This window comes from Tamandua tetradactyla, chromosome 6, assembly GCF_023851605.1.
Source record: "Tamandua tetradactyla isolate mTamTet1 chromosome 6, mTamTet1.pri, whole genome shotgun sequence".
NCBI classification, from domain to species: domain Eukaryota; kingdom Metazoa; phylum Chordata; class Mammalia; order Pilosa; family Myrmecophagidae; genus Tamandua; species Tamandua tetradactyla.
In genome coordinates, this window is record NC_135332.1 from 152,917,401 (window position 1) to 152,944,673 (window position 27,273).

At 35.4% G+C, this 27,273-nt stretch overlaps 1 protein-coding gene and 1 long non-coding RNA gene across 4 annotated transcripts in view; one reads left to right on the top strand and one right to left on the bottom strand.

Moving 5' to 3' along the window:
- The window catches only part of LOC143688959 (uncharacterized), a 164,631-nt gene extending 164,254 nt beyond the window's left edge, over window positions 1-377 (bottom strand). For both annotated transcript variants that reach the window (XR_013178418.1, XR_013178419.1), the window contains exon 1: window positions 210-377. This is a non-coding gene — a long non-coding RNA (uncharacterized LOC143688959). The remainder of the gene's footprint in view (window positions 1-209) is intronic.
- A 26-nt stretch (window positions 378-403) lies between these two features.
- Window positions 404-27,273, top strand: part of EMC2 (ER membrane protein complex subunit 2) — a 55,611-nt gene continuing 28,741 nt past the window's right edge. Inside the window, exons 1-5 of one of the 2 annotated variants that reach the window (XM_077167489.1) lie at window positions 404-576; window positions 11,069-11,182; window positions 11,703-11,767; window positions 14,545-14,630; window positions 26,465-26,522. In XM_077167489.1, the coding sequence (XP_077023604.1) occupies window positions 537-576; window positions 11,069-11,182; window positions 11,703-11,767; window positions 14,545-14,630; window positions 26,465-26,522 (363 nt within the window). In that variant the 5' untranslated portion in view covers window positions 404-536. The remainder of the gene's footprint in view (window positions 577-11,068; window positions 11,183-11,702; window positions 11,768-14,544; window positions 14,631-26,464; window positions 26,523-27,273) is intronic. The other variant, XM_077167488.1, reaches the window with a different exon arrangement.

Genomic DNA, 27,273 nt, shown 5'->3' on the forward strand with positions numbered 1-27,273 from the left:
CTGTGAGCATTAACAACTCCTTGGGCACAGGAAAATTCAAAGGCAGAATCCCGCCTAGTGCCTCAAAAAGATTTAATGGAAATTTTGAGTTATCAGTTGGTTGAACGGAAGGAGAAAAAGGATAAATAAGAAATTCACGGCAGAAAGTTGCAGCAGGTCATGAACAGAAAACAATGCACTGATTAGGGAATGTGAAGAGCTGAACTCACCTATGTAGTGAAAAATGAAAACTGGAGACTGTTGAACATTAAAAAGCCGAGCGGGGCTTAAAAACACACCTCACCCGAAGCTTGCTCCGCTACCCGGCCAACAGGGAAGACGTCTTCAGACTCAAAGCGAGCCGCGCGCCGCCCAACTCGCTCCGCCTCTCTCCCAACCCCCCCCCCTCGCAGAGCCGCATGCACGTGCACGGCGGATCCCGCCCCCTCCGCTCTCTCGGCCTATGAGAAATGGCGCCATAACTCGCAACCGCCGATCGCCCGTCACGTGACGCGTCTCTCCGCCCCCTCTCTCCGCAGCCTCTATCTTGTAGGAAGATGGCGAAGGTCTCAGAGCTTTACGATGTCACTTGGGAAGGTAACTGCGGGCAGGGCCGGCGCGGAAACGCCAAAAGACCGGGGAAGCGGTTCGGTAGCACCGCTGGCCTCGGTGACATCTCTTGTCTTTCTTTGGCACCGGGGCTCTAACTGGACAGGCCAGGCTGAAGTGACGGTCGTCTTAACTCGGCCATGGTCTGGGGTCCGCGGCAAAAAACGCCGCGTGTGCTGGTTGAAAGAATGACCGACCTCCCTCCGCGCGAACCCACCGGTCCAGCACAGCCTCCAGTTTGAGTCGGGGAGGGACCTGGTGTTGAAATTATCGTATTCTTCCTGTGGCTGCTGGGTGGCGCGGCGGAGGAGGGACAGGTGACTGCTGAAGCTTTCTAGCCAAGGCCTTTTACCAAGTGCTGTGTAAGGGTTCCAAGTCCATGCAGAAAAGACATGTAGATCTGTCAACAAATATTCTTCTACATGCTACCTTACATTTCAATTTTCTCCTTAGACCCTTCTTTCGTTTTTTTCCTATTTTTTATTCACTCTCTATCCCATTCCCCTTGAAAGCACTTTTACGCACACTACACAGCTTCTTACTCACTACCAATATTTGTTTTCTGAAGGGCAGAGAAACTGGTTAATACTGGAGCGCGTGCTCGAGTGTGACAGACTTCTTTCCCCATCCTGGATTGATCTGTGGTGGGATGTTTTTAAATGTGGAAGTTGTTGAACCTTGGGCCAACTCTTTTAGAGAGATTTTTCTCTTCCCAGAACTTTAATGGAAGGCATGCTTAAGAAAAGAGGCTTGAGTTTCTCCCAAGCATGGAATTCAATTGGAATTTATGTTCCTGGCATTTAGCATACAGTAGACTTCAAGAGTCTACAATGACCTGATAGCCTGAGGACTGAGAGTTTTATTTAAGTTTTTTGAATAAATCTCTGAGTATTATAAAGTTGCAAACCTGTAAGGGAAAAGAAAAGGCAAAAATTACTTTATACTTAACTGAGTTTAATGGTGTGGCTTTCTAGCAAATTGAACTTCAGTGTTTCCACCTGTGTTGAGGAATCCATTATATTAAACAAATGTTAAATTCGCCGTGCTGTACCTTGCCTATATCAACACATTCCCTCCCTTCAAGGAGTTCGCAGTCTGATGGTCAAAAGACTTGTAAATAAATACTTAGTTTAGAAAAAAGAGTTGTGTCAGGATATATTCCTAAAACTGGGTGGGGGACATGTTACTAAGGATCCATGGTTTCAACCATCTACAGAACATGTCTACTAGGATGTCCCACAAATAATTAAACACAAAACTAAACTCTTCATCTTTTTGCCAATTGCTTCCTCTACCACGGTTACTAGTTTCTCTACTTTAACTCTTTTCTGAGTTTCTCTAAGTGGTAAATAGCGTATCTCTTTCCCCATTCATAAGATACACTTCTGCTCATCCTTTAAGATGCAGCTCGTGGAAACATTAAAGTCTGGAAAGTACAGATATATTTGAGAAATGGCCAATAGTTAAGCTTAACTGAAATGTATATGTTGTGAAGGTCAGTTTTGAAACATAAATTAGGACCTTGAATGCTAGCCTGTGGAGTTGGGTGGCATTCTTGTAATTTAAAAAAATAATAAAAATCAATGACTCCTTTCATTCAAGTTAAAATTTATAAATATACATGTTGATATAGGGTCAAGGCCTTTTCTTTGAAAAGGGCCACCAGATTATAGTTCCTTATCATCATTAATAAACCGTTTTCAGTTTTGATTTATTAAACATGTTGCAGGAGCATAAAGGCCCTTGTATCGCATCCTCTCTGTGCAGTTCTTCTCATGTTTTTAATTAGTCGCCATGTCTAATATGACAGTAGTGTATCAAAGTTATTTATTTTTATGTAGTCTTTTCAAAGCATTCAGCTTCATTTCATAGAAATAAATCTGTCTTTTTTGCACTGAAGTTTTTTTTTTTAATTTGATATTTTATTACCCTATATAAATACTTTAACTGGCATGAACTGGTTTGGATACAGCTGATGTAAATGTAAAAACTGATAGTAACATAATTAACCAAGAAGTAGCTGATAAGCCCTAAAATACTGTGGGCATCATCAGCATATTTTGCAGAAAAGCATTCTTTGAGTTGATTTTAACTGCGCATTATAGTTAAGAGAGTGTTTCCTGAACCTTATCATTTCACCATCATAAAGAATGTATCTTGATGTTCTTTACTTACACAGTTCTTTTATTGACCAACAGTGATGAGAATTAGAGAACACGCTTTCAGTAAGTGTTTGTTGCTTAATGGATGAATGCTAGGATATGAGGTATTTTTATGAAGTTTGATCCCTTGGTAACTGTTGTACTGGTAATAATGATGATGAAAATGGCTTGGTATATATTTTGTATATAGTACCTCATTTACTCCTCATACCTGTCTTCTGAGATGGATTTAGTCTCAGTGTACAGTTTAGGAAGAAAAATCCTGAGCGGTGAAGTGGCCTGTTCAAGCTAGTAAATGGGAGTGCTGTAATTTTAGCTACTGTTAACTGGCTCTCCCCCCACTCAGTCATTAACTAAATTCATCCATCCAGGCTGCCATTTTGTTATTGGAACAATTCAAGCTGCCCTTTGTGGATTGTGGTTGGCTCCTTCCTGTTCTTCCTTCAGCTTAAAGATCACATCCTCAGAGAACCCTTCTCTGACCATCCCTTCACTTTTTCTCATAGTCTTTTATATTTCCTTGATAGGAATTACCAGTGTCTGAAATTCTGTGGTTTAATTATCCTCTTTCTATCCTCCTAGAATTAAACACCATGAGTGTATGGAATTTGTCTCCTTTTTCACTTTTTCCCCAGTATCTAGAGCAGGCCTGGCACATAGTGGGCATTAAGTATTAGTTGAATGAATGAATGAATGACTCCAAAGGCGGTCATTATATTGTACTGCCCCAAAGGAAGTAGGAGTTATTAAGTATCTTAAGAATTTAAATTGCTTAATGAAGTATATCTTTCTAGAAATATCTGGTAGTTATTTGCACATTGAATTTAGGCATGGAGATCAGATAGGAAGCTAACCTAGCAGTTTTAGCATGAGGATATGAGCCTGGGCTTGGAGTAGTAGCAGTGGAAATAGAGTGGAAGGTGTAAATCTTAGAATTATTTCAAAAGAAGAGTCACAGGGCTTAGATACTGAAGTAGGAGTGAGAAACAATAGTCAATATTTGAATTCCAAAGTGCATTAAGAGAAGGTGGCCTGACCAGAAACATGAACAGAAATATTAACATTGGGATGGTGTGGTAGTTAGATTCAGTTGTCAGTTTGGCCAGGTGAAGGCACCTAGTTCTGTTGCTGTGGACATGAGCCAATGGTATGTGTACCTCATCTGTTGCTGATTACATCTGCAGTCGGCTAGGAGGTGTGCCTGCTGCAATGAATGATATTTGACTTAATTGGCTGATTCTTAAATGAGAGAGCTCACCATAGCACAGCCCAAGCAGTTCGGCATACCTCATCTCAGCACTTGCGGCTCAGTCCAGGCTTTTGGAGATGCAGAAAGAAATCACCCCGGGGAAAGTGGTTGGAACCCAGAGGCCTGGAGAGAAGCCAGCAGAGAACTCCATGTGCCTTCCCAGTAAGGAAGAACCTCAGTTGAAAGTTAGCTGCCTTTCCTCTGAAGAACTAACAAAATAAATCCCCTTTAATTAAAAGCCAGTCCGTCTCTGGTGTGTTGCATTCCAGCAGCTAGCAAACTAGAACAGATGGCAAGCCATGTTTGTTAGGAGAAAAGATGACTTTGGTTTTCTGATATGGCAAATTTGAGGACATGGTATATCAAACAGAAAAGTGTGTTTTCCTCAAGAGATAGTTCTGCTTATGCTTTTTTTTTTTTGGTGTGGGTAGGCTCCGAGAATCAAATGCTTATGTTTTTACTATTAATTCCTTTGATGAATTTTTGAAACAATTAATATGTGAGAGATATTGTCACGTTATATAGCAGCATCTGGAATGTTTAACGAAGTCAACTACATGTGAATAGAGTAAGTAAAGTGTTTATAGGCGAAATGTTAGTTATTTTGTAAAAGTTATATTTTCAAACATAAATAGTGTTCCTTGTTTTTTGTTCAGCTATTGTGTGTGGGTATGAAATAATGTTTGTTACTGTGTGTTAACTGCTGTCAGTAGTAAAGCTTTAAACATATTTGTTCTCTTGTCTACAATGGTGCTTTTCCATAATCCACAATGAGAAGTGTTTTACACTTTAACCCAATTATAGCCATACATATACATGAAACTGATGCGTGTGTGTATGAGCTGAAACCAGCTTCATTTAAAAAATATTCTTACTATGAGCAGTACATTTTTTTCTAGTAATTCTATTTCATTTTTTCTTCCCAGATGCTGGAAGAAGATTACTGAATTGATTTCACACTCTAATAATGGGGTTGCAGTACAATATAAAGAATACATTGGCTCATGTAAATGAATCCCTAAATGGTATTTTATAATATATAATAAAATGAAGTAGAGAAAGTATAGGATTTAAACATGTAGTTTTAGACTAAGGGAGCCAGCAGAGTAAGTAAAAGGCATCTATGTCCCTTTTTCAAAGTCTGGCAGTCTCACCACAGTGGCACCTAGACCTCATGAAAGGAATAAACACGATAATCATAGCAATTCTTGTTTAACCTTTGGCCTTGAGCTCATCCCATAGGACTTGTGCTATAGTTGATAGAATTGTGAATGCAAACAGTGAGCTTCCTACCTACACAGTATATAAGAAAATGCTCTTGGTTTTGAGAAACATGCCTTTGTAGGGGGACAGAATAAAATGAAAAGACTTATCCATCTTTGAGGAAGGAGTGAAGAAGAGCTTTTATTTCTTCTCAGAGGCTGTAACAGTTATCAGAGATTTTCCTTAAAATAAAGATGTCATAGTCTGCTAGGGTTGCTTCAACTAGTACCATAGACTGATTGGCTTAACCATCAGGAATTTATTGTCTCAGTTTTGGGGCATAGAAGTCCATATGGAAGGTTTCAGCAGGTCCATGCTTTCTCTGAAATCTGTAGCATTCTGGTTGTGGCTTGCTGGCAATCCATAATTCAGTCTCTACTTCTGTCAGATGGTAATCCGTCTACCATCTTCTGCCGCTGCTGTGTCCATATTTCCTCTGCATATAAGGATGCTAGTCGTATTGGATTAAAGCCCATCCTGGCTCATTTTGGCCTTACCTTAGTAGGATCTTTGAGGATTAGTACTATTAAGTATTAAAATGTTTACTGTCACTTTTTTCACCAGTTGGAATTTAAACTCTTAAGTCCTCTAACTCTAGATCCTATACCCTTTCCACTACTTCATTCTCTAAATCGTTTTTTTTTTTTTTTCTGTAAGGGCTCAGTAGTAAGTATTACCAGCTTTCTTGGCCATGTGTTCCGTCTCAACTATTCAGCTCTACAGTTGTAGCACAAAAACAGTCATAGACAGTACCTAAATGAATATGGATGGCTGTGTTCTCAAAAGTTTATTTACAAAATAGGAAACTGCAAGGATGGGCTCTTGATATATAGTTTGCTAACCCCCTGTTTAAAATCCCCTGCTCTATAAGCAATATGAAGAGCAAAGCTGGAGATGGTGGAATTAGGAAAAGAAAAATAGTATTTGGTATTATAGGACATACCACTGGTTTGGGGAGAAGCTTTTAAACCTCTTAGATCAAAAACAAAAAAAGTTTTTAAACAAAAATAATTAGGGATTCCCTGAAAAGTTTTTTAATACTTTTGTAAATTTTACCCTCATTTTGTCTCTTAAGATACATTAAATTAAACCCATGTTGAATTATCATACTTCTTGTAAGTAGAACCTGAATTAATGGCTTTTGTTCTGAATTACTGTAGTTATTTTTGACACAGCTTTCACTTTGATTTTTAATTATTAATTTGAAATGCTGAATTGAATACTGGTTTGTTGGTTGGTTGTTGCTTTTTAAGTGATTGTTACTTTTACAGTGTTATCTTAACGTGTGCGGTTACAAAAAATAATATGCATTGTTTAAAAAAAGAATTGAGTGGGCATAAAGAACAGGGAAGAAAATGGAGTGTTGAGTGTTAATAATAATAGCTAAATTATATTGAGCACATATTGTGCCAGGCACTGTTCTAAACACTTACATAAATTAACTCATAATGTTTACCGCAATAACCCAAGAATAGGTATTACTATTATTCTCTTCATTTTTTGGTGAGAATATTAAAGTACAAAGTGATAAACTCAGCCAAAATTACACAGCCAGAAAATGGCAGAGCTGGAAATTAAATTCAGGCAATTTGATTTCTGTATTTTTATTCAAAACCACTTCACACAACTGCCTCTGGATGAGTAGAACACAAAATTGAAGAAGGAAACTAAAAGTATAAAACTTGTGGATATTTTGAAGCACAGGGAAAAAAATTTTGATTATGAAAAGAATTTGGGTGGCATAAAAATACATAGATAATATTTTTACTTTTATACCTTATCTACTTAAGTACTTTGGAGTACATACTGTACACAGTTTTTCTTTTAAAATTTAGAATAAATAGGGAAATATTTTTATGAAAGAGTTCTTTGCTTCTTCTACTTAGTTATTAGAAAAGATGTTTTTGTCTCCCAATTTCCCTTCTGATGAATGATCCTTCAGGTTTTTATTTGGGGTTCTTGGGAGTATTCTTTGACCAGAGATGTATTTACCCTACCCCCCATCTCCACCTCCAGTTTTGGGCTACATCAGTGCGCTCCATTCAGCAATGACCTGAAGACACTGATTTGCCTTACTCCTCCCATTCCCTTCCCCATCTGAGTGGATTGGGCATTTTCCAATTCCTTGAGTACATCAGGTATGTTCATCCCTGAAACATTGCTTATATTCTCTCCTAAACTTCACCTGGCAAACTTCCTTTGATCCTTAGGGTTTAATTTATTTATCTCAAATGTCTTCTTTAACCCTTTCTCCATGCCAGGTAGAATTAATCTGTCTCTCACCTTGCTGTCTTAGTACTTTGCACATACCACTATTATAACTTTTATCACATTATTTTACAGTTGCTTACAGCTCTTCCTTCTGTTAGATTTTGAGCTTCTCAGACACAGGAAATGATTATTCTCTCTGTCTTTATATTTCTAGCATATAGTATAGACATGTTGTTATAATGGGTGCTTCATACATTTTTGAATGAAAAGCTGGAAATCATAGGAATGTATCAATACATGAAAGGGAAATGTTTTTAAAAGTAGTGATTTTCCAATAATATACCTTGAGTATGAATAAGTAGGAGGACACGGATGGAAAATTGTGGACTATTGGTAAAAGAGATATATGTTGAAAAAGGAGATGGGAACTAATTTTTCTCTTTTAGTCTCTGTCTTTTATGGGCAGGAATTCTTTTTAAAAAGCATTGCAGAGAAATCCCATTTTAATGCAAGCTAGTTTATAGGTTAAATGATAATTCTTGAGGATTCACTCAACATACTTCATTAATTCATCTAAGATAGCATATCTTAATTTGCGTGTTCGGATTTGGGCAAGGGGTACAATGTTTTGGATTAAATAGCAAAATACTGAATAACTCATATTCTTAAGATCCCTCTTCCTCTTTTAAAATAATCTGCCAGGTCAAAAGATAATATAGGCCTCAGACATAGTATCTACGGCATGGGGAATGTGGTTTGAATGCATTCTGAGAATCAAAATGGAGCTAACTAACAGTGACATATACATTCATTCTGGAAATTTATTTTCTGAACCATGGTGCAAATCTGGATGAGATAAAGTCATAAAGTTTTTATACAGTAAACCCAACAGTTCTGCAGAGTAGATGAGATAGTATACTGCTACTTTTTTTTTTTTAACCCTATTTAATCAACTTCAGTTTTTAGGGAAAATTTTTAACAAGATATTTTTGTGGGATTTGAATATAATAGTATTTTTTTCCTGATTTCCATTTTCTGTCTAAGTGAATAGTCGTGTTGCTTTTTTCAGCATTGGTTTTATATTGGGCATTAAATTAGTTGTCAGTGTCATTATGTTCTATTACTCTTATTTCTTTTAATAGTTAAAACTTTATACACGCTATAAAATTTGGTGGGTTAATTAATGGGATAAACTTTGGAGCTATTTGTTATCTTTTGTGGTTTAAACTTCCATTATCTGAAAAGCATTTGTATTCACTAATGTCTTTGCTATCTAATTTCTTGAGATCTTTATATAAAAAACCATGTGCCTTTAGCTAGTCACAGAAAACATATCCCCATGGTGGTTTGGTTGAGTTTAGGATTACAAAATATTCTACAGTAATAGTTTTGTAAGAGCTTTGAGCTCATTTCTGGCAAATATAAACCCTGCATTTTAAACTGGTTGCTAAACTTCTGTATCAGAATTTCAAGGAAAATATATTGCTACTCAAGGTAATTTTTTTAACTTCCCATTATTTTATTTGGTAAAAGACAAAAGATTTTTTTTTCTTTTATCCTTTGAAGGTGACTGTATTAGTTTCCTAGGGCTACCTAGCAAAGTACCACAAGTAAAATAGCTAAAGACAACAGGATTTTATTAGCTCAGTTTTGTAGGCTAGAAATCTGGAATCAAGATGTTGACAGGCCCATGGTCCCTCTGAAACCTACAATCGGGTTAAATCTTTCCTTGCCTCTTAGAACTAGCTACTTGTGGTTTCTTGGCAGTTCTTGGTATTGCTGGGCTCGCAGCTGCAGCACTTCAACTTCTGCCCCCGTCATCACATGGCATTGTTCATTCTATCTTATATCTGTGTCTGTCCGAATTTCCTCTTCTTATAAGGACACCAGTCAAATTGGCTTAGAACCCATCCAAATCCAATTTGACCTCATCTTAAGGAATCGTATTTTCAAAGAGCCTATTTCCAAATAAGATCACATCCACAAGTCCCAGGCTTAGGGCTTGAACACAATTCAATCCATAACAGCAACCAGTTTTGTTTTTTTTTTTTTAATATCATTATGAACTCATGGATTTAAACATATTTGATGAGTTTCTCTTCATTGTAATTATTATTATTACTGAAATGCCGATTGTTTCTTCTTTGACCAGAGAGGGCTCATTGATCCCTCCATCTGGTATAACAAGCTAGTGGTTATAGTATGTTCTAAGTTCATACATTTCTTGCCTCATATCTGGGACCAGTGAGTCCTCATTTAGTGAGGAATGGTATTTCATGATGATCTGCGTGTAGACATATCCATTACCATTGGATTGATCATTGTTTACGGCCTTTTCAAGAGACAGAGCTTAGCAAGTGGGTGTGCGTTTGTGTATGCATGTGTATTTAAAAGCAAAATACTTGATGAGTTCATATTGATACTTTGAATTCAAGACTATAGAAGATTTATATAAACTCCTTTTCTTTTATATCTTTATCTCCTTGGTTCTCAAGAACAGAACTAGAATATCGTGATTCATTATTTGTTTACCAACAGTCTTTAGAAACACAATGCTAATACTAAAACCATTAAAAAATCTTTTGCCTATGCTTCTCTCATCTTCTCACTCATTTCTCTTTAAAGTTATATCTTCTTTGTCAGAGTACAATATAGGTTGTGCTCTTTTCGCCTTAATCATTACTTGCTCTTTTTCCTTTAGTCATTATCTGCTCTTAGTTCTAGGAGTAGCTATGTATTTACTGATCCCTACAAGGCCTTGTATTGATGTCTTTCTCATCATTTGGTTGCTTGAAACCTATTTTGTAGTAAGATTCCTAAGGAATATTCCGTAAGTTTTTGAGTTGATCATAGTTTGTGCCACTTGTAGGAACTGAGTTTTGCTGGATAAAAACTTTGGCCCAAACTTTCTTTGATTGATTATCTTAAATACATGTTACTCCATTTTCTTCTGGCATAAAACATTGTTGTGGAGAAATCTAGTAATCGTCTAATTTCCTTTCCCTTATAAGTTGTGCTTTTTTTCCTAAATGCCCAAAGGATTTTTTCTTGTTCTTTAAAGTCCAGTAATTTTACTAAACCATACCTTGGTATTGATCTTTCAGGATTAGTATTCTTAGGTATGTGGCATATTTGTTCAAATTTCAGTAAAGTTTTCTTGCATTACAGCTTGTAATAAGGAAGTTTTGTGATGACCATTCCTTCAGTGCTGATAGCTTAATATGATACTCTGAAAATTTTATAAATTTGGGTCGGTTTTCTGGGAAAAAAAAAATCCCTAGTTTTTATCAAATTCTTTAAGTCTGTGACCCTCAAAAAGCTGAGATCCAGAGTTGCTTAAATCAGGGGTAGAGGATCTTTATTGTGTGTGACCCATGGCCATTCATTGCTTTTAAAGATAGTTGTAATATTTGTTGTAATGAAATTTCAGTCTTCTGAAGGATCTTGCTCTTTTTTAAATTGATTTTATATTTTGTCAGTTTTGGGGTATCATAGCTTTGGTTAGTGTGTTTATTTTCTTTACCTTTAAAGTTGATTTTATCTTGTCAGGTTTTTTACTTTGATCAGGGATATAGCATGCTTATTTTATTTTCAGAAATGCGAGATAAAATGAGGAAATGGAGAGAAGAAAACTCCCGAAATAGTGAGCAAATTGTGGAAGTTGGAGAGGAGTTGATTAATGAATATGCTTCTAAACTTGGAGATGATAGTAAGTTCTTATGTAATTACTTTATCAACATATTCAGGCTCAGCACATGTCTCATTTATGCTTCTTAGTTTAGTTTAGTTTTTTTTGGGCTGAATATTGATTTATAATTTTTTTTAATGTTCATTTTAATCTATCTGTGACATCATCTTATCTTGCAAAGTTTAAAGTACTTTATTTTGACAAGGATTTATAAGTGCCAGAAGTAGTGAATCTGTCAAATAGGCACTTTTGTTTAAAGCTCACAGAGCTACAGGTCTGGTCTGACCAAAGTGTATTTCATAATCTTTTTAGAATAGTAAAGGTGTTAAGTTAAAGAGTTTTACTTTATAAGATTTAAAAATATTTGACAGTGTTGATTGCATATAAGGATTTTTTTTTCTTAGTTCCAGAAAAAATTCAGTAAGTCAGCTTTCAAGTATAAGTAATGTTCTCTAAAATATCAGAAACAAGAGGAATTCACTAATCTGATTTCTCTTTTAGGGATTTTTATCTTAAATTTATTTTCTCCTTATATATCTAGTTTGGATCATATATGAACAGGTCATGATTGCAGCCCTAGACTATGGTCGAGATGACTTGGCATTGGTAGGTATTTAAACTAATTATATTTTATCTTATATTTAATTTGTTTCATGAGTGGTATATAAGTCATTAAGACCTAGAATAAGGATTGTATTGAATGCTACTCTTTACACTGAGTGGTGCTAATGAGGTACTTCAGGTACAATATCTACTTAGATCTTTATAATAATCCTGAGAAGTAGATATTTAGTGTCCCAGTTTTATTGAAGAGGTTTAATTAGTTGCTAAAGCTTATTTACTTAGGTGAATTATTCTGTGTTATAGAGTTTAAAATAAGAAAAAGATAATTTAAAACAAGTTTATCCTTTGTGTTGTTGAATGACTTCGATAGTATAAAATGTTAAATACTGTTATGCAATATTGTGAATGTACATCTTAAATTATTAGCAAGATCCTGACAGGTACAAAGCATGACCTAAAATAATAATACTGATTTTAAAATAAAACAATAATAATGGCCATATTTTTAACTCTCGTGTACTAGGCATTGTGCTAAGTGCTTCACATGCATGATATTTTATGTTATCATTATATCCACTTTATAATCAGAAAGCAGAGCTTTCTGTTTTTCTTATGAACCTGAATTTTGAAGTACTACTTCCCCCTCCCTCCTTATATGAACCAAAAGGAAGTAATCAGAAACGAAAAGTAGAAGTACAAGGAGAACATACATACTTGTGTCTAAATTAGTAGTCCTGTTCGAGATAGTCCCTTTAAGTTTGTTTTACACATAATTCCACCGGTGCTGCCAGTGCTTAAATATATTCCAAAAAATATTACCTTCAGAACCTTCTCATAGGTTCTGAGATTCTGAATTACCTTTAGAACCTATGAAATGGTGTTTTTAATATCCACAGAGGTGGCAGTTTTGTATTTTGAGGAAAACTTTGGCATTTTTTTCATATAGCCAAATGTCATTTGATAAAGTAGATCATTAGACAATAATTTTGATAAAACCGGAGATCAAGTTTGACAAAGTTTTTTCTTTTTTATAGCACGGTGTTTTGTTTTTAATGATTCAGAATTTCTGTATATTTCATTTGCTTGACTGACCAAATAAAATGAATTTCAAATGATGTCAAAAAAATTAATACCATCTTCACTTTTAACTAACTTGAATATTTCTCTTTTTGTGTCAAATTTTCAGCCTCAGACTTTGAATGTATTTCCAGATCATATTAAAACTTATTGTATTACTGGTTAATAGTTTTATCATTAAAGGCATATTTTTTTGGTCACCCATTCTTTGGGGCAGTAGAATGGCCCATTTGTATAATCCTTGGCATTTCTAGCATTCCCAATCTTATAATCCCTTATATGCTGCTGAGAACATGGTATTTACTCAATAAATACCTGATTATTTATTTATACAGATGAGTTGATGGGCAAATTATAGATACCTATTTAAGGGAAATTAGTACTCCATAAATTTGATGTCTGCATTTTCTGACCCCCATATCAGTTTGTGTAGACTGACAAGATGACTAGTTATGTGTGTTGTATAAACGAAGTGTTAATAAGATTGTGCTACGCACTTAAAATAACTACCAAAGAATTCAATTCTTACCAAGAAAATGCTAATGCTATAGTAGGGAAAAATATGTTTACAGATAACAATTAGAGAAGCAAACAAATAATTACAAATGTAAATAAACAAATCTTATGATGCAAGCTGTCAATTCTTTAGAAATTTATAGAAGACAGAGCTCAACATGGTCTGGTATGTTCAAGGAGACTTAGAGAAAACTCCAGGTATAGAAAGTTGAGGATTTTTTGGCTAATATGAGGTTGATTAGAAGGTTACTTACCCTGTGTAATTGGTATATTATGAGAATAGGATGTGTATAGGGAAGGTTTCTGAGATGGACGTGAAGAAACTTGCTGACCAGAATAAATAATCCTGTTTGTAAGAAGTAGGGTACAAAGTTGAGTTATGTGTGATACAGCTAGATTAAAAAAAAATGTTGTTGTTGTTGTATAGTATAACATATATACAAAGCAAAGAAGTAAAAAAGCAATGGTTTTCAAAGCAGTCTTCAACAAGTACTAACCAGACAGATCCCAGAGTTTGTGATGGGCTACCATATGATCTTCTCAGATTTTTCCTTCTAGTACTCCAGAGTATAGGAGGCTAGAAGACTTAAATTTTTTTTTATCATCACAATCGACTTTTTTTCCTTTTTTTTTATGAAAAAATAACATATATATAAAAAGGCTATAAATTTCAAAGCACAGTACCACAGTTAGTTGTAGAACATATTTCAGAGTGACATGGGTTACAGTTTCTCAATTTTAAGTTTTTACTTCTAGCTGCTCTAAAATACTGGAGACTAAGAAAGATATCAATTTAATGATTCAGCATTCATATTCATTTGTTAAATGATACAGCCAGATTTTAAGTGTCTTGATTAAGGTGCTAATAGAAAGCTGTTATAGGCATTTAAATAAGTAGGGACCTGGAACATTATGAAAGCAATTTTTAAGGAGGAATGATCTGGTAGTAGTATTTGAAGGGTTATTGTCATGATCTGCTCATTTTCCTATTTAAGAGTGTAATCAGTTTCTAAGAATTGATTGTTGTCCTCACTATAATTTCATAGTTGTATTATTTCACCCCCTTATTCATTACTAGTGGATTTGTCTTCAGAGTCATTAGATTACAAAGGTAAAATTATCTGAGAATATGCATTGACGAATATGTAGCCATTCCTTGTAGCCCATTTAGTGTATATAATGTAATTGTTACTCTTCAAGTTTTTTTTCACCAATTATTCTTTCAGTTTTGTCTTCAGGAGTTGAGAAGACAGTTCCCTGGCAGTCACAGAGTCAAGCGACTAACTGGCATGAGGTTTGAAGCCATGGAGAGGTAACAGAATCTTGTAAATAGCATGATCAAATATGTGGCCTGTTTTTAGGTCTTTTACCCATGGCACCTTCATTTATTGTGCAAAATCTTTTTGCTCCTGAGGTCCAGAATAGGTTGCTTCTCAACATAAATATTGCCAGTTAGTTCAAGAAAGTAGGATTTGGCATAAGAGGTAATCTGTCTCTGGCCGGTGAAGTAAGGTTGTGCTTTAGAGTAAGAACTAGCTTTAAATTCTGGTTACAGCATTTATTAGCTGTTACCCTATAAAGTATTTACCTTTTTTTTTTTTTAAAGCCTTTTCAGCTCCACTTTTCTATCAAATGTGGTAGATAGAGGCTATCATCAGCTTCTCAGGGTTAGTAAGGAACTTAGTTAGGATGTGTATATAGTATCCCCACAGGTACTTCAAGTATGGGAGTATTACTTTTTTAAAAAAATTTTTTAGTCTTTTTAAAACATAATAACATACAAACACGAGCATTCTTGCCATATGATCATCCCATTCTTGGTATGTAATCAGTAACTCACAATATCATCACATAGTTGTATATTCATCACCATGATCATTTCTTAGAACATTTGCATCAATTCAGAAAAAGAAATAAAAAGAATAAAGAAAAAAACTCATACATACCATTACCTTTACCCCTCCCTCTCATTGACTGCTAGTATTTCCATTTACCCAATGTATTTTAGCCTTTGTTTCCCCTATTTTTTCTATATCCCTTACCACTCCCTTTCATTTAGTAGTATTTCAGTCTACTAAATTTATTTTAACATTTGTTCCCCCTATTATTCATTTATTTTTAATCGATACGTTTTACTCATCTGTCCATACCATAGATAAAAGGAGTATCAGACACAAGGTTTTCATAATCACACACTCACATTGCAAAAGCTATATCACTATACAATCATCTTCAAGTAGCATGGCTACTGGAACACAGCTCTGCATTTTCAGGCACTTCCCTCTAGCCTCTCCAGTATACCTTTTACTTTAGTATAATAAAGATGATATCTATATAATGCATAAGAATAACCTCCAGGATAACTCAGAGTATTACTTTTACTGTTAATTTCTATTCAGGAAATCGTAATTCACAAGAAATATATAAATTAGACTTAACAAAACAACTGGAAGACATCATTTCAACACTTTTCAAAAAACTGGATCCGTTTTTCAAAAGAAATTTTACCCTTAGTTAAAAAATGAAAAACGGACTGCTCTAATTGAAGCAGAGTAGGGACCTACTTGGCCTGTTGCTTCTTCCCCCATGATAACTTTTGAAGCACTTCTGTGGGGAACCCCAGGAAAATTCGAGAGTTCACTATGGTTAGAATATAAGGTGTGATGGAGTTCTTGTCCAGCTTGAGATGTAGGCAGGTACCAGCTTGTGGAGCACTATATCCCCTGATAAGGAGAGTGAACTGAAAGTAAGGGAAAGTCAGTCTAATTTTTTTATTAATCTATGTTATAGATTCAGATATCATATAATCATCCAAAGCATACTATCAGTCGTTCACAATATCATCCTATAGCTGTACCATTTGTCATCTCAGCAGAGTTCTTTTTTTTCTTTTACGTGAAAAATAACATTTTTACAAAAAAATAATAAATTTTAAACACACTGCAACAATTAGTTGTAGAACAGATTTCAGTGCTTGGCATGGGTTACAAATCTACAATTTTAGGTTATTATTCCTATCTGCACTAAGATACTGGAGATTGAAAGAAATATCCATATGCCGATTCGGCAGTCATACTCATTTGTTAAACCCTACCTTCTCTGTATAACTCCACCATCACCTTTGTTCTTTCTCTCACTCTTTAGAGGTACGTGGTCTATGCCCATTCTAACTTTCTGATGTTGGAAGGGGCTGTCGATAATATGGGACGGGGGATGGAACTAGTTGTTGCTCTGGAGAGGCTGGCCCCTCTGCGTTTCAGGACTTATCTGGTCCAGGGACCCATCTGGAGATTGCAGTTTCCTGGAAAGTTACTCTAGTGTATGGAACCTTTGTAGAATCTTACTTATTGCCCTAGGTGTTCTTTAGGATTGGCAGGGATGGTTTTGGTTGGGGTTTGGTAAGCTATGATAAGTAGTAATGTCTAACTGAAGCTTGCGTATGAGTGACCTCCAGAGTAACCTCTTGACTCTATTTGAACTCTCTCAGCCACTGATACTTTGTTACACTTCTTTTCCCCCTTTTGGTCAGGATGGCATTGTTGATCCCACTGTGCCATGGCCAGGCTCATTCCTGAGAATCATCTCCCATGCCACCAGGGAGACTTTTACTCATGGATGTCATGTCAGACATAAACAGAAGGGCACTGATTTCACTTGCAGAGTTGGGCTTGGAGAGAGATAGGCCACATCTGAGCAACAAAAGAAGTCCTCCAGAGATAAATCTTAGGCATACCTATAGGCAGGCTTAGCTTCTCCACTACATACATAATCACAAGTGCAAGCCTCAAGATCAAGGGCTTGGCCTAGTGATTTGGGTGTACCTAATGTTTGACACAGTATCAGACAGGTTGAGTTAGATTATGTGCTACAGAAAATTTAAGTTCTCCACAAAATAAACCTTTCTTCCTTTGGTCTCAAAGAGTAGATGAGGTTCTAAAACACATTGTCTTTCTTAACCCTGTATTCTGAATTACCTTAATCCCAACCTAATTGGCTTCATTCTCATCTCTAAATAACAGGTTGTACATAAATAAAACAGCCTCTCAAACTCCAGAAATAACAAATACTGCTCCTGACCAAATGTTACTGCTGTAAGAGCTTACAATCTAGGCCCCTATTTTCTTATAAATTTTCTCAATGAGACCATCCGATATTTGCTCTTTTGTTTCTGAATTATTTTGTCTCACTAAATGTCCCACAGGTTCATTCACAACATTGCATGACTCACAACTTCATTCCTTTTTTGTAGCAGCACAATATTCTATCATATGCATGCACCATCGTTCAACAGTCTACTTAGTCAGTGCATCCTTCAGCCACCTCTATTCATTGGTCATCATGTTTAAATGTCCAAAGTCAACAGTCCATTTAATGCTCTCAATTTTAGATAATTTCATTGTTGCCGAGAGAAAGATAACCAGCAAACTCACTCTTACCAAATAGAAAATTCAAACTTCCCCTGAACTCTTGTCTTTCCCCGTTATTTATCCTTGGTGTTGCTGTGGTACTGTTGATGTTTTCCTGTTAAACATAATGTATAGCATGCAATAGCAGTTTTCCCCCTATACCCCAAACTTATGCATACTCTTTGTACAAGATTCATACCTTTGCAGTAGTTCATGGAAGAACTTACTTATATTTGTAGTGTTAATCAGTGGAACACTTGAGTCTGTATAACCCCTTTCTATCCTGTTCACCTTCAATATGGTAATGTTACTTAAAGACCCACTAGTGAACCTCCTTCACTTCTATCTATTCCCTTATATTTAACTTCAACCTCATTAGCCAACTGTTCACCCATCTCTAGGTCCCATGTGTCTCTAGGTCCCCTATATATTCTGTATTATAAACCTCTGATTTACTTTTACCGTGGTCATGAGAGTGGAATCATACTGTAGTATTCTAGTTTGCTAACTGCTGGAACGCAATATACTAGAAATGGCTTTTTAAAAGGGGAATTTAATGAGTTGCTAGTTTACAGTTCTAAGGCCGAGAAAATGTCCCAGTTAAAACAAATCAATAGAAATATCCAATCAAAGGCATCCAAGGAAAGGTACCTTGGTTCAAGAAGGCCGATGAAGTTCAGGGTTTCTCTCTCAAGTGAGAAGGCACATGGTGAACACAGGGTTTCTCCCTCATCTGGAAAGGCACATGGTGAACACAGTCAGGGCTTCTTTCTCGGCTGGAAGAGCACATGGCGTACACAGTGTCATCTGCTAGCTTTCTCTCCTGGCTTCCTGTTTGATGAAGCTCCCCGGGAGGCATTTTCCTTCTTCATCTCCAAAGGTCACTGGCTAGTTTTCTCTGCTTTTCATGGCTGTGCTGTTCTTCTCTGCTCTTTCTGAATCTCTCCCATTCTCCAGAGTGTTTCCTCTTTTATAGGACTCCAGTAAACCAATCAAGACCCACCCAAATGGGTGTAGTCACATCTCTGTCTAATCAAGTTTAATACCCACTCTTGATTGAGTCACATCTCCAGGAAGATGATCTAATTAAAGTTTTGAAAATACGTATTGAATAGGGATTAGAAGAAACATCTGCCTTTACAAAATGGAATTAGGATTAAAACATGGCTTTTCTAGGGTACATACATCCTCTAGACCAGCACAAGTAGCTATTCTTTTGTGTCTGGCTCATTTCACTCAGTATTATGTCCTCAAGGTTCATCCATCTTGTCATGTGCTTCAGTGCATCATTTTGTCTTATTGCTGCATAATATTCCACCATTATGTATATACCCCATTTTGTTAATCCACTCATCTGTTGATAGGCACTTGGATTGTTTCCATCTTTTGGCAATTGTGAATTGCTTCTATGAATGTCTATGTGCACATGTCTGTTTGTGTCATTACTTTTGGCTCTTCTGTGTATATATGGAGCAGTGGTATTGCTGGGTCATCTGGGAACTCGGTATTTAGTTTTCTAAGGAACTACCGAACTGTGTTCCATAGCAGCTGTACCATTATACATTCCCACCAGCAGTGCATAAGTGTCCCAATTTCTCCACATCCTCTCCAACATTAGTTTCCTGTTTGTTTAGTAGCAGCCATTCTTGTAGGTGTGAGGTGGTATCTCATTGTAGTCTTGATCTGCATTTCCTTTATAGCTAATGAAAATGAGCATCTCTTCATGTGCTTTTGAACCATCTGTATTCTTCAGAAAAATGCCTAGTCATACCTAAGTCTGTTTTATAGTTGGGTTGTTTGTTCTTTTGTTGTTGAGTTGTGGTTTTATATATAAATAAATATATGTATGTACTGGATACTAAAACTTTATCTGTTGTGTGATTTCCAAATATTTTCTCCCATTGAGTTGGCTGTCTCTTCACCAGTTTGACAATGTCTTTTGAGGCACAAAAGCATTTGATTTTGAGGCTTTGCCATTTTTTTCTTTTGTTGCTTGTGCTGTGGGTTTAAAGGTTAGGAAGCTTCCTCCTATTACTAGGTCTTGCAGATATTTCCCTACATTTTCTTCTAGGAACTTTATGGTAGTGATTCTTATATTCAGATGTTTGATACAGTTTGAGTTAATTTTTGTATAGAGTGTAAGGTAAGGATCCTTGTGCCAGTTTGAAAGGATTATATGTCCTAGAAAAGCCATAGTTTAATCCTGATCCCATGATAGTGTGGGGTTGGAAACTTGACTGTTATCTCCATGAAGATGTGACTCTCCCAGTTGTGGGTATGAACTTTGGAATAGAGAAAGATGTGACTCCACACATTCCAGGTGGGTCTTGATTACTTTACTGGAATCCTTTAAAAGAGGAAGCATTTTGGAAAAGGCTTGAGATTCTAAAAGCAGAGAATGACGACACGGATGAGAGTCATGAAGCAAAGAGTCCACACCACCAGAGACCTTTGGAGATGAAGAAGTAATATGGCCCTGGGGAAGCATCATGAAACAAGAAGCCTACAGAGAAAACTGGCAGAACTCACCATGTATTCGCTGTGTGTTTGCCACGTGCCTTTCCAGTGGGAAGAGAAACCCTGAACATCATTGGCCTTTTTTGAGTGAAGGTAACCTCTTCCTGGTGCCTTAATTTGGACATTTGTATAGAATAGCTTTAATTTGGACATTTTCTTGGTGTTAGAACTGCAAACTAGCACCTTAATAAATTCCCCTTTTTGCAAGTCATTCCATTTCTGGCATATTGTAGTCCAACAGCTAGCAAAATAGAACTGTCCTCTTTTGTTCTTTTGGCTATTGATACCAGTTCTCCCATGTCCATTCATTTAAAAGACTATTTTGTCCTAGTTCAGTGGATTTGGGGTACTTGTCAAAGATCAATTGACCATCAATTTGGTGGTCTGTTTCTGAATTCTTGGTTCCATTGGTCAGTGTATCTATAATTGTACCACCGTGGCTTTATATTAAGTTTTAAAATTAGTGAGTGTTAATCTTCCCTCTTTTTTCTTTCTTTTTTTTTTTTTGGATGCTTTTAACTATTTGGGGTCTCTTTTGCTTCCAGATGAATATGTTAACTAGCTTTTCCAAGTCTTCTAAGTAGATTGCTAGAATTTTGATTAGTACTGCATTGAATCTGCAGATCAATTTGGGTAGAACTGACATCTTAACTACATTTAACCTTCCTGTTCATGAGCAGGGACTGTCCACCTATTTAGATCTTCTTTGATTTCTTTTAGCAATGTTTTGTAGTTTTCTGTGTACAAGTCCTTTACATCCCTAGTTAAGTTCATTCCTAGATACTTGATTTATTATTTGCTGTTTTGAATGGGATTTTTTTCCTTAATTGACTCCTCAGGTCATTGTTTCTATACAGAAAAATTACTGGTTTTTCCGTGTTAATTTATATCCCACCACCTTGCTGAATTTCTTTATTAGCTCAGGTAACTTTGTTGTAGATTTCTCAGGATTTTCCATTATAGTATCATGTCATCTGCAAATAATGAAAGTTTTACTTCTTCCTTTCCAATTTGGATGTTTTATTTCTTTCTGCCTGATTGCTCTAGCTAGAACTTCTAGTATGGCGTTGAATAGTAGTGGTGACAGAGGGCATCCTTGTCTCTTTCCAACTTTAGGGGGAAAGGTTTTAGTCTCACCACTGAATACAATGCTGGCTATGGGTTTTTCATATATGCCTTTAATCATATTGAGGAAGTTAACTTTGATTCTTACATTTTGAAGTGTTTTTATCAGAAAAAGGATGTTGAACTTTGTCCATTGCCTTTTCAGCGTCAGTCAAACTGATGATGTGATTTTTCTGTTTTGATTTGTTAATATGTTATGTTACATTAACTGATTTTCTTGTGTTGAACCATCCTTGCATTCCTGGTATAAACTCCACTTAGTTGTGATGTATAATTCTTTTAATGTGTTGTTGTACTTGATTTGCTAATATTTTGTTGAGACTTTTTGCATCTATGTTCATTAGAGAAATTGGCCTGTATTTTTCCTTTCTTATAGCATCTTTACCCAGTTTTATTATTCAAATGATGTTAGCTGCATAAAATGAGTTAGGTTGTGTTCCTTTTTCCTCAGTTTTTTGGAAAAGTTTGAGCAGAACTGGTGTTAGTTTGTTTGATAAAATTCCCCTGTGAAACCATCTGACTCAGTGCTTTTCTTTGTAGGAAAATTTTTGATGATTGATTGAATCTCTTTACTTGGAATTGGTTTGCTGAGATCTTCTATTTCTTCTTGAGTTAGTGTAGCTTGTTTTGTGTGTTTCCAAGAATTTGTCCATTTCATCTAAGTTATCTAGGTTGTTGATGTATAGTATCCTCTTCTGATTTCTTTTATTTCTTCAGGGTCTGTGGTAATGAACCCTCTCTCATTTCTGATTTTGTTTATTTGCATCCTCTCTTTTTTTCTTCATCAGCCTTGCTAATGGCCCATTGTTTTATTGATTTTCTCAACCAACTTTTGATTTTAGTAATTTTTTCCCTTGTTCTTTCATATCTCCCATTCATTTAACTCTGCTTTAATTTTTGTTATATCTCTTCTATTTGCTTTAGGGTTAGCTTGCTGTTCTTTCTCAAATTCCTCCAGGTGAGTAGTTAAGTCCTTGGTTTTTGCTCTTTCTTCTTTTTAAATATAGGCATTTAAGGCAATAAATTCCCCTCTCAGCACAACCTTTGCCTCATCCCATAAGTTCTGATATGTTGTATTATTTTCATTCATCTCCAGATAGCTACCAATTTCTCTAGTGATTTCTTCTTTGACCCACTCGTTTAAGAGTATGTTATTTAATCTCATATATTTGTTAAAGTTCTTGTTCTTTGGTGGTTATTGATTTCCAGTTTCATTCTGCTGTGGTCAGAGAAAGTGCTTTGAATAATTTCAAAATTTTAAAATTTATAAAGACCTCTTTTGTGCCCCAGCTTTATGATCTATCCTGGAGAAAGTTCATGAGCACTAGAGAAGAATATATATCCTGTATTTTGGGGTGTAATAACTTATATATGTCTGTTAGCTCTAATTCGTTTATGAAATTTTTTAAGTTCTCTGTTTCGTTATTGATCTTGTGTCTGTTGTTGTATCTATAGTGGAGAGTGATATGTTGAAGTCTCCTACTATTATTGTTGAGCCATCTGTTGCTCCCTTCATTTATACCAATGTTTGTCTCATGTACTTTGAGCTCTCTGATCAGCAGCATAAGCACTTATGATTGTTATTTTTTCTTGGTTGGTAAATTATCCCTTTTATTAATATATAGTGTCCTTTTTGCCCCTTAAAATGTCTGAATTTAATGTCTGTGTTGTCTGATATTAGTATAGCTACTCCTGCTTTCTTTTGGTTACAGCTTGTGTGAAATATCTGTTTCTATCCTTTCACTTTCAGTTTATTTGTATCCTTATATCTAAGATGAGTCTTTTGTAAGCAGTATATAGGTGGATTAAATTTCTTAATCCATTCTGCCAATCTGTATCTTAATTGGTAAGTTTGTTAACATTTAAAGTTATTATTGTAAAGACATTTCTGGAATCCACCATTTTATCCTTTGGATTTTATTTGTCAGACCTGTATATTATTTTCCCTCTTTCTCTTTTTATCCTTTAAGTTCCCCTTACTGGTACTCTTCAATTCTGTACCCTTCTCGAGACCTCCCTATCCTGTCTGTTTTTTTCATCTGGCAGAACTCCTTTTAGTGTTTCGTGTAGGTCCGGTCTCCTGTTGACAGATTCTCTCAGCATTTGTTTGTCTGTGAAAATTTTATTCCCCCTCTGTTTGAAGGAGAATTTGACTGAGTACAGAGTTCTTGGCTAGAAGCCTTTCTCTTTCAGGATCATAAATACATCATACCACTGCCTTCTCGCCTCCATGGTGCCAGTTGAGCACTGAACTCAGTCTTATGTGGTTTCCCTTGTATGTAGTAGATTGTTTTTCTCTTGCTGCTTTTGGATTTTCTGCTCTTCGACATTTGACAGATTGATTAGTATGTATTTTGGGGTTAGCCTATTTGGAGTTTGTTGGGTTTCTTTGAATTGCGTGTTTATGTCTTATAAATATTCAAAACTTTTCCCCCATTATATCCTAAGCTGATCTTCCTAGTCCTTTTCCTCATCTCTTCCTCTTCTGGGACACCAATGATTCTTATATTTGTGCACTTGTTTTTTTGGTCCATCATTTCCCTGAGATCCAGTTCACATTTTCCCATCTTTTTGCTATTTTCTCTTTTGTGTATTTGAAATCAGTTGTTCTGTCCTCTAGTTTGCTTATTCTTTCTTCTTCCTCTTCAGATCTGCTGTTGTGTGTCCCTTGTTTATTTTTTATTTGATCCACAGCATCTTTTTAATCTCTGATATCTGCTATTTTTCTTTCAGATTCCTCTTTATGCTCTTCTAGTGTCTTCTTGATCTCCTTTGTGTCATTAGCTATCCCACTGATTTCATTTAGTAGTTTCATGAACATCTTTGATTAGTTCTAAAGTCTGTGTGTCCTCTGGTGTTTAATTTGGTCATTAGGCTGGGCTATATCTGCATCTTCATATGCTTAGTAATCTTCTGTTGCCTCCGAGGCATGTAAATCTTTTGATAGGATTACCTTGGAAGTTGATTTCCTTAAGTAGTCTAAAGCTTTATGTTTGTGGACGGATGTGGAGCAGGATGTGGGTGTGGGGTGGGGCACAACAGTGCGATGACAGGTTGTGACACAGTTATAGGCACAGGTCGGGGATGCTAAGCTGTAATTGGTTTCTACCTACTAGATAACAGTAGCTCTCCCACAGTCTTTACAACCAAAATGGCCTCAAACATTGCCAGATTTCTCCTGGAAAACAAAATCACTCACTGTTAAGAAGCACTGTTCCAGAATCAGTGATAGCATTTAGTTTTTGTATCCTGTTAGTTTCCTTTAATCTGTGACATATTGACTGCCTTTGTCTTTTGTAGTTTTGAAGACTATAATTCTTATACCCATTCCCCTACCCCAGCCTTTTTTTTCCTAATTCTCATTTTGGAATTATCTGATTTTCCTTCTCATTGCATTCAATTATGCACTTATCACCATAATACTTTGAGCGATGTATCCTTCTCAGGGAATGATGCTCATAGGCACATCTTGTTCATTTGCACCTCATTGATAATGTTAATATCAAGTGATTATCTCATATCTTCATGCAGCTAGTTCCCTTGCAACTTATAAGAGTTCATGGAGAGACATTTTAAGACCATGCAAATATCCTATTCACTGTGAACTATTGAAATATAAGTTTGATAATTAAATGTCAGTAACAGTAGAAAACTACTAAAATTCAAATTGTGCTTATATTAGTGAATTGAATGAATCATCTTCTGTCTTCCTTTGCCATCTATGTTATTGTTCCACAGAAGTTATGTTGTTGGAAAAAGATTCCAAGGTGATTCTCATATCTTGTTGAGACCCCTCCTTGGCCCTTGTTTATATACTTTATTGTTTATTTTACTTGATGATTTCATATTGTTTCCCCATTTAGTTACAGGTTCATATGAGGCTAGCATCTCTACTATATTACCATGGATTTGATGCACAAACTAATTTTCTTCATTTGAACTGCTTCAGAGTCTGGTGCACTTAGTATACCGTGATGCCTTTTGGCTGTCCCTTGATGTGGATCCATTTATGAATTTTCTGCTTTTATTTTTCTCAGTAGTATACTGCAGTGAAAGTATTCTTACCTATTGTTGTGATCATAATCACAAATTCAAGCTTGGGCACTACAATTGTCTGGCAGTTCAACAATTCAAACTAAAAGATCTCTTTTCATGATGATATAGAATATTAGTATGTTGAATATCATTAAGAGAAAAATATAAAATTAAAAAATTCCCATCAGGAACTTAGGAATGGATCCTTAAGAATGTATCAGATGCTTCCAGGTTTTAGAAACACTTATGTAAAAATTCTAAACATTGTTTTTGCTTTTCTCTAAAGAGCTACAAAGTGGAGAAATTGATCACTATGAATCTGGGGTTATGAATATAGTTAGGAAGGAATTTCAGAATCACTTAGCTGTTTTCTCCTTTATCCCGAACAAGATTGCAGTATACAAGAGTAAATAGGTAAAGTCTTTGTTGTGATTTCTGATACTTCTGTCCATATGGTACTCACTATCATATAATGTTAATTTTGACCTCTTAGTTGTATACTGCCACATTTGATTATTTATATTTGACAAAGTTGCATTTTGTTTCCTTTATGAGATTGCATCCCAGAAAGTAGTAACTAGCATGTGCATACTTAGTAGATGCTTAATGAATTGAACTGAACCAGCTCAACAAAGAAAAGCTATCACAAATATTCATTAAAAGAGAATATATATATAACATTTCTTTGTGAATGAATTTGTTGAAATTAAGCTTTGTTTTATGTTTTTTAGGCTATAATTTTAAAGTATAACTTGGATCACAAAGGTCTCTTTGTGTGGCTACGTTTTACCTTTGTATTTAGGCCAAATTAAATCAATATATTTTAGAAGTTTATTTTTTCTATATATACTTTACAAATGGAAGTTCTTCCTTATAAATATGGGACTGGAGCAAGTTTTTACTATTAAATGAAGATGGGTAGAGACTTGGATAGAATTGTAAATGCATTCTTAAAAAAGTAAGGGATTTTAAGCCCTGCCATTTTAATGTTTTTCTATATATTATAATTTATATTTATATTTTAAGGTAATGATTCTTGATGTTCTTTTTTCTTTTTAAATAGATATGATGATGCTATACAGCTATATGACCGAATTTTGCAAGAAGATCCAACTAACACTGTGAGTTAGCTGATTATCCTGAAGGACAATCTAAAGTTTAATTTTAGAAGTGAAAGTACCTTACTGAGGAAATAGTGGAAAAATACATATTAAACTAGATTTTATATTTTAAGTATTTCATGATGGGCCATGTATTTTTTTTGTTGTCTTGCAAGATTTAGTAATCTCCAGAAAGTTTGACTTTATATCTTATTAGAAAGAAGCTAGTAGAAATTTGGAATGAGTAGTCTATGTTCTAGAGCCCAGCAGGGCCCATTGTTTTTGTAATATTTTGAAGTTAATGAATTATCAACTTATAGTTACTTTTAGTTGTTTAAATGAAAAATGACAAAAGTCATCTCAGTAATTAGTATATGGAATTAGTTTGTGGAATTTTTTATTTTATTATTTTTTAGTAGTTGACTCAAAAGTGTTTATTATATTGAAAGGATTGTCAGAATACAGAGAGTTCATGGAAAAGTTTTGACAGATCTGCAAGCCTAACTGCTGTTAAACAACAAAATGATATTTCTCCTATCATTTTACATGGATACTACCAATAAAAAGATATAAAATGGAAATTTTTGACTATTTGTCTATCTTATCTATGTAATGATTTGCCTCTGTCTTAATAGAACAGCCTCTTTAAAAAAGTACCATTTTTCTTTACCTGAAGATTTTCTCAATCGTTTTCAATTATATGGTTTTACCACTGTTTCAAAATTATATATTTTTCACCCAACCATATATGAAAAAAAAAAATGGTTTTTAC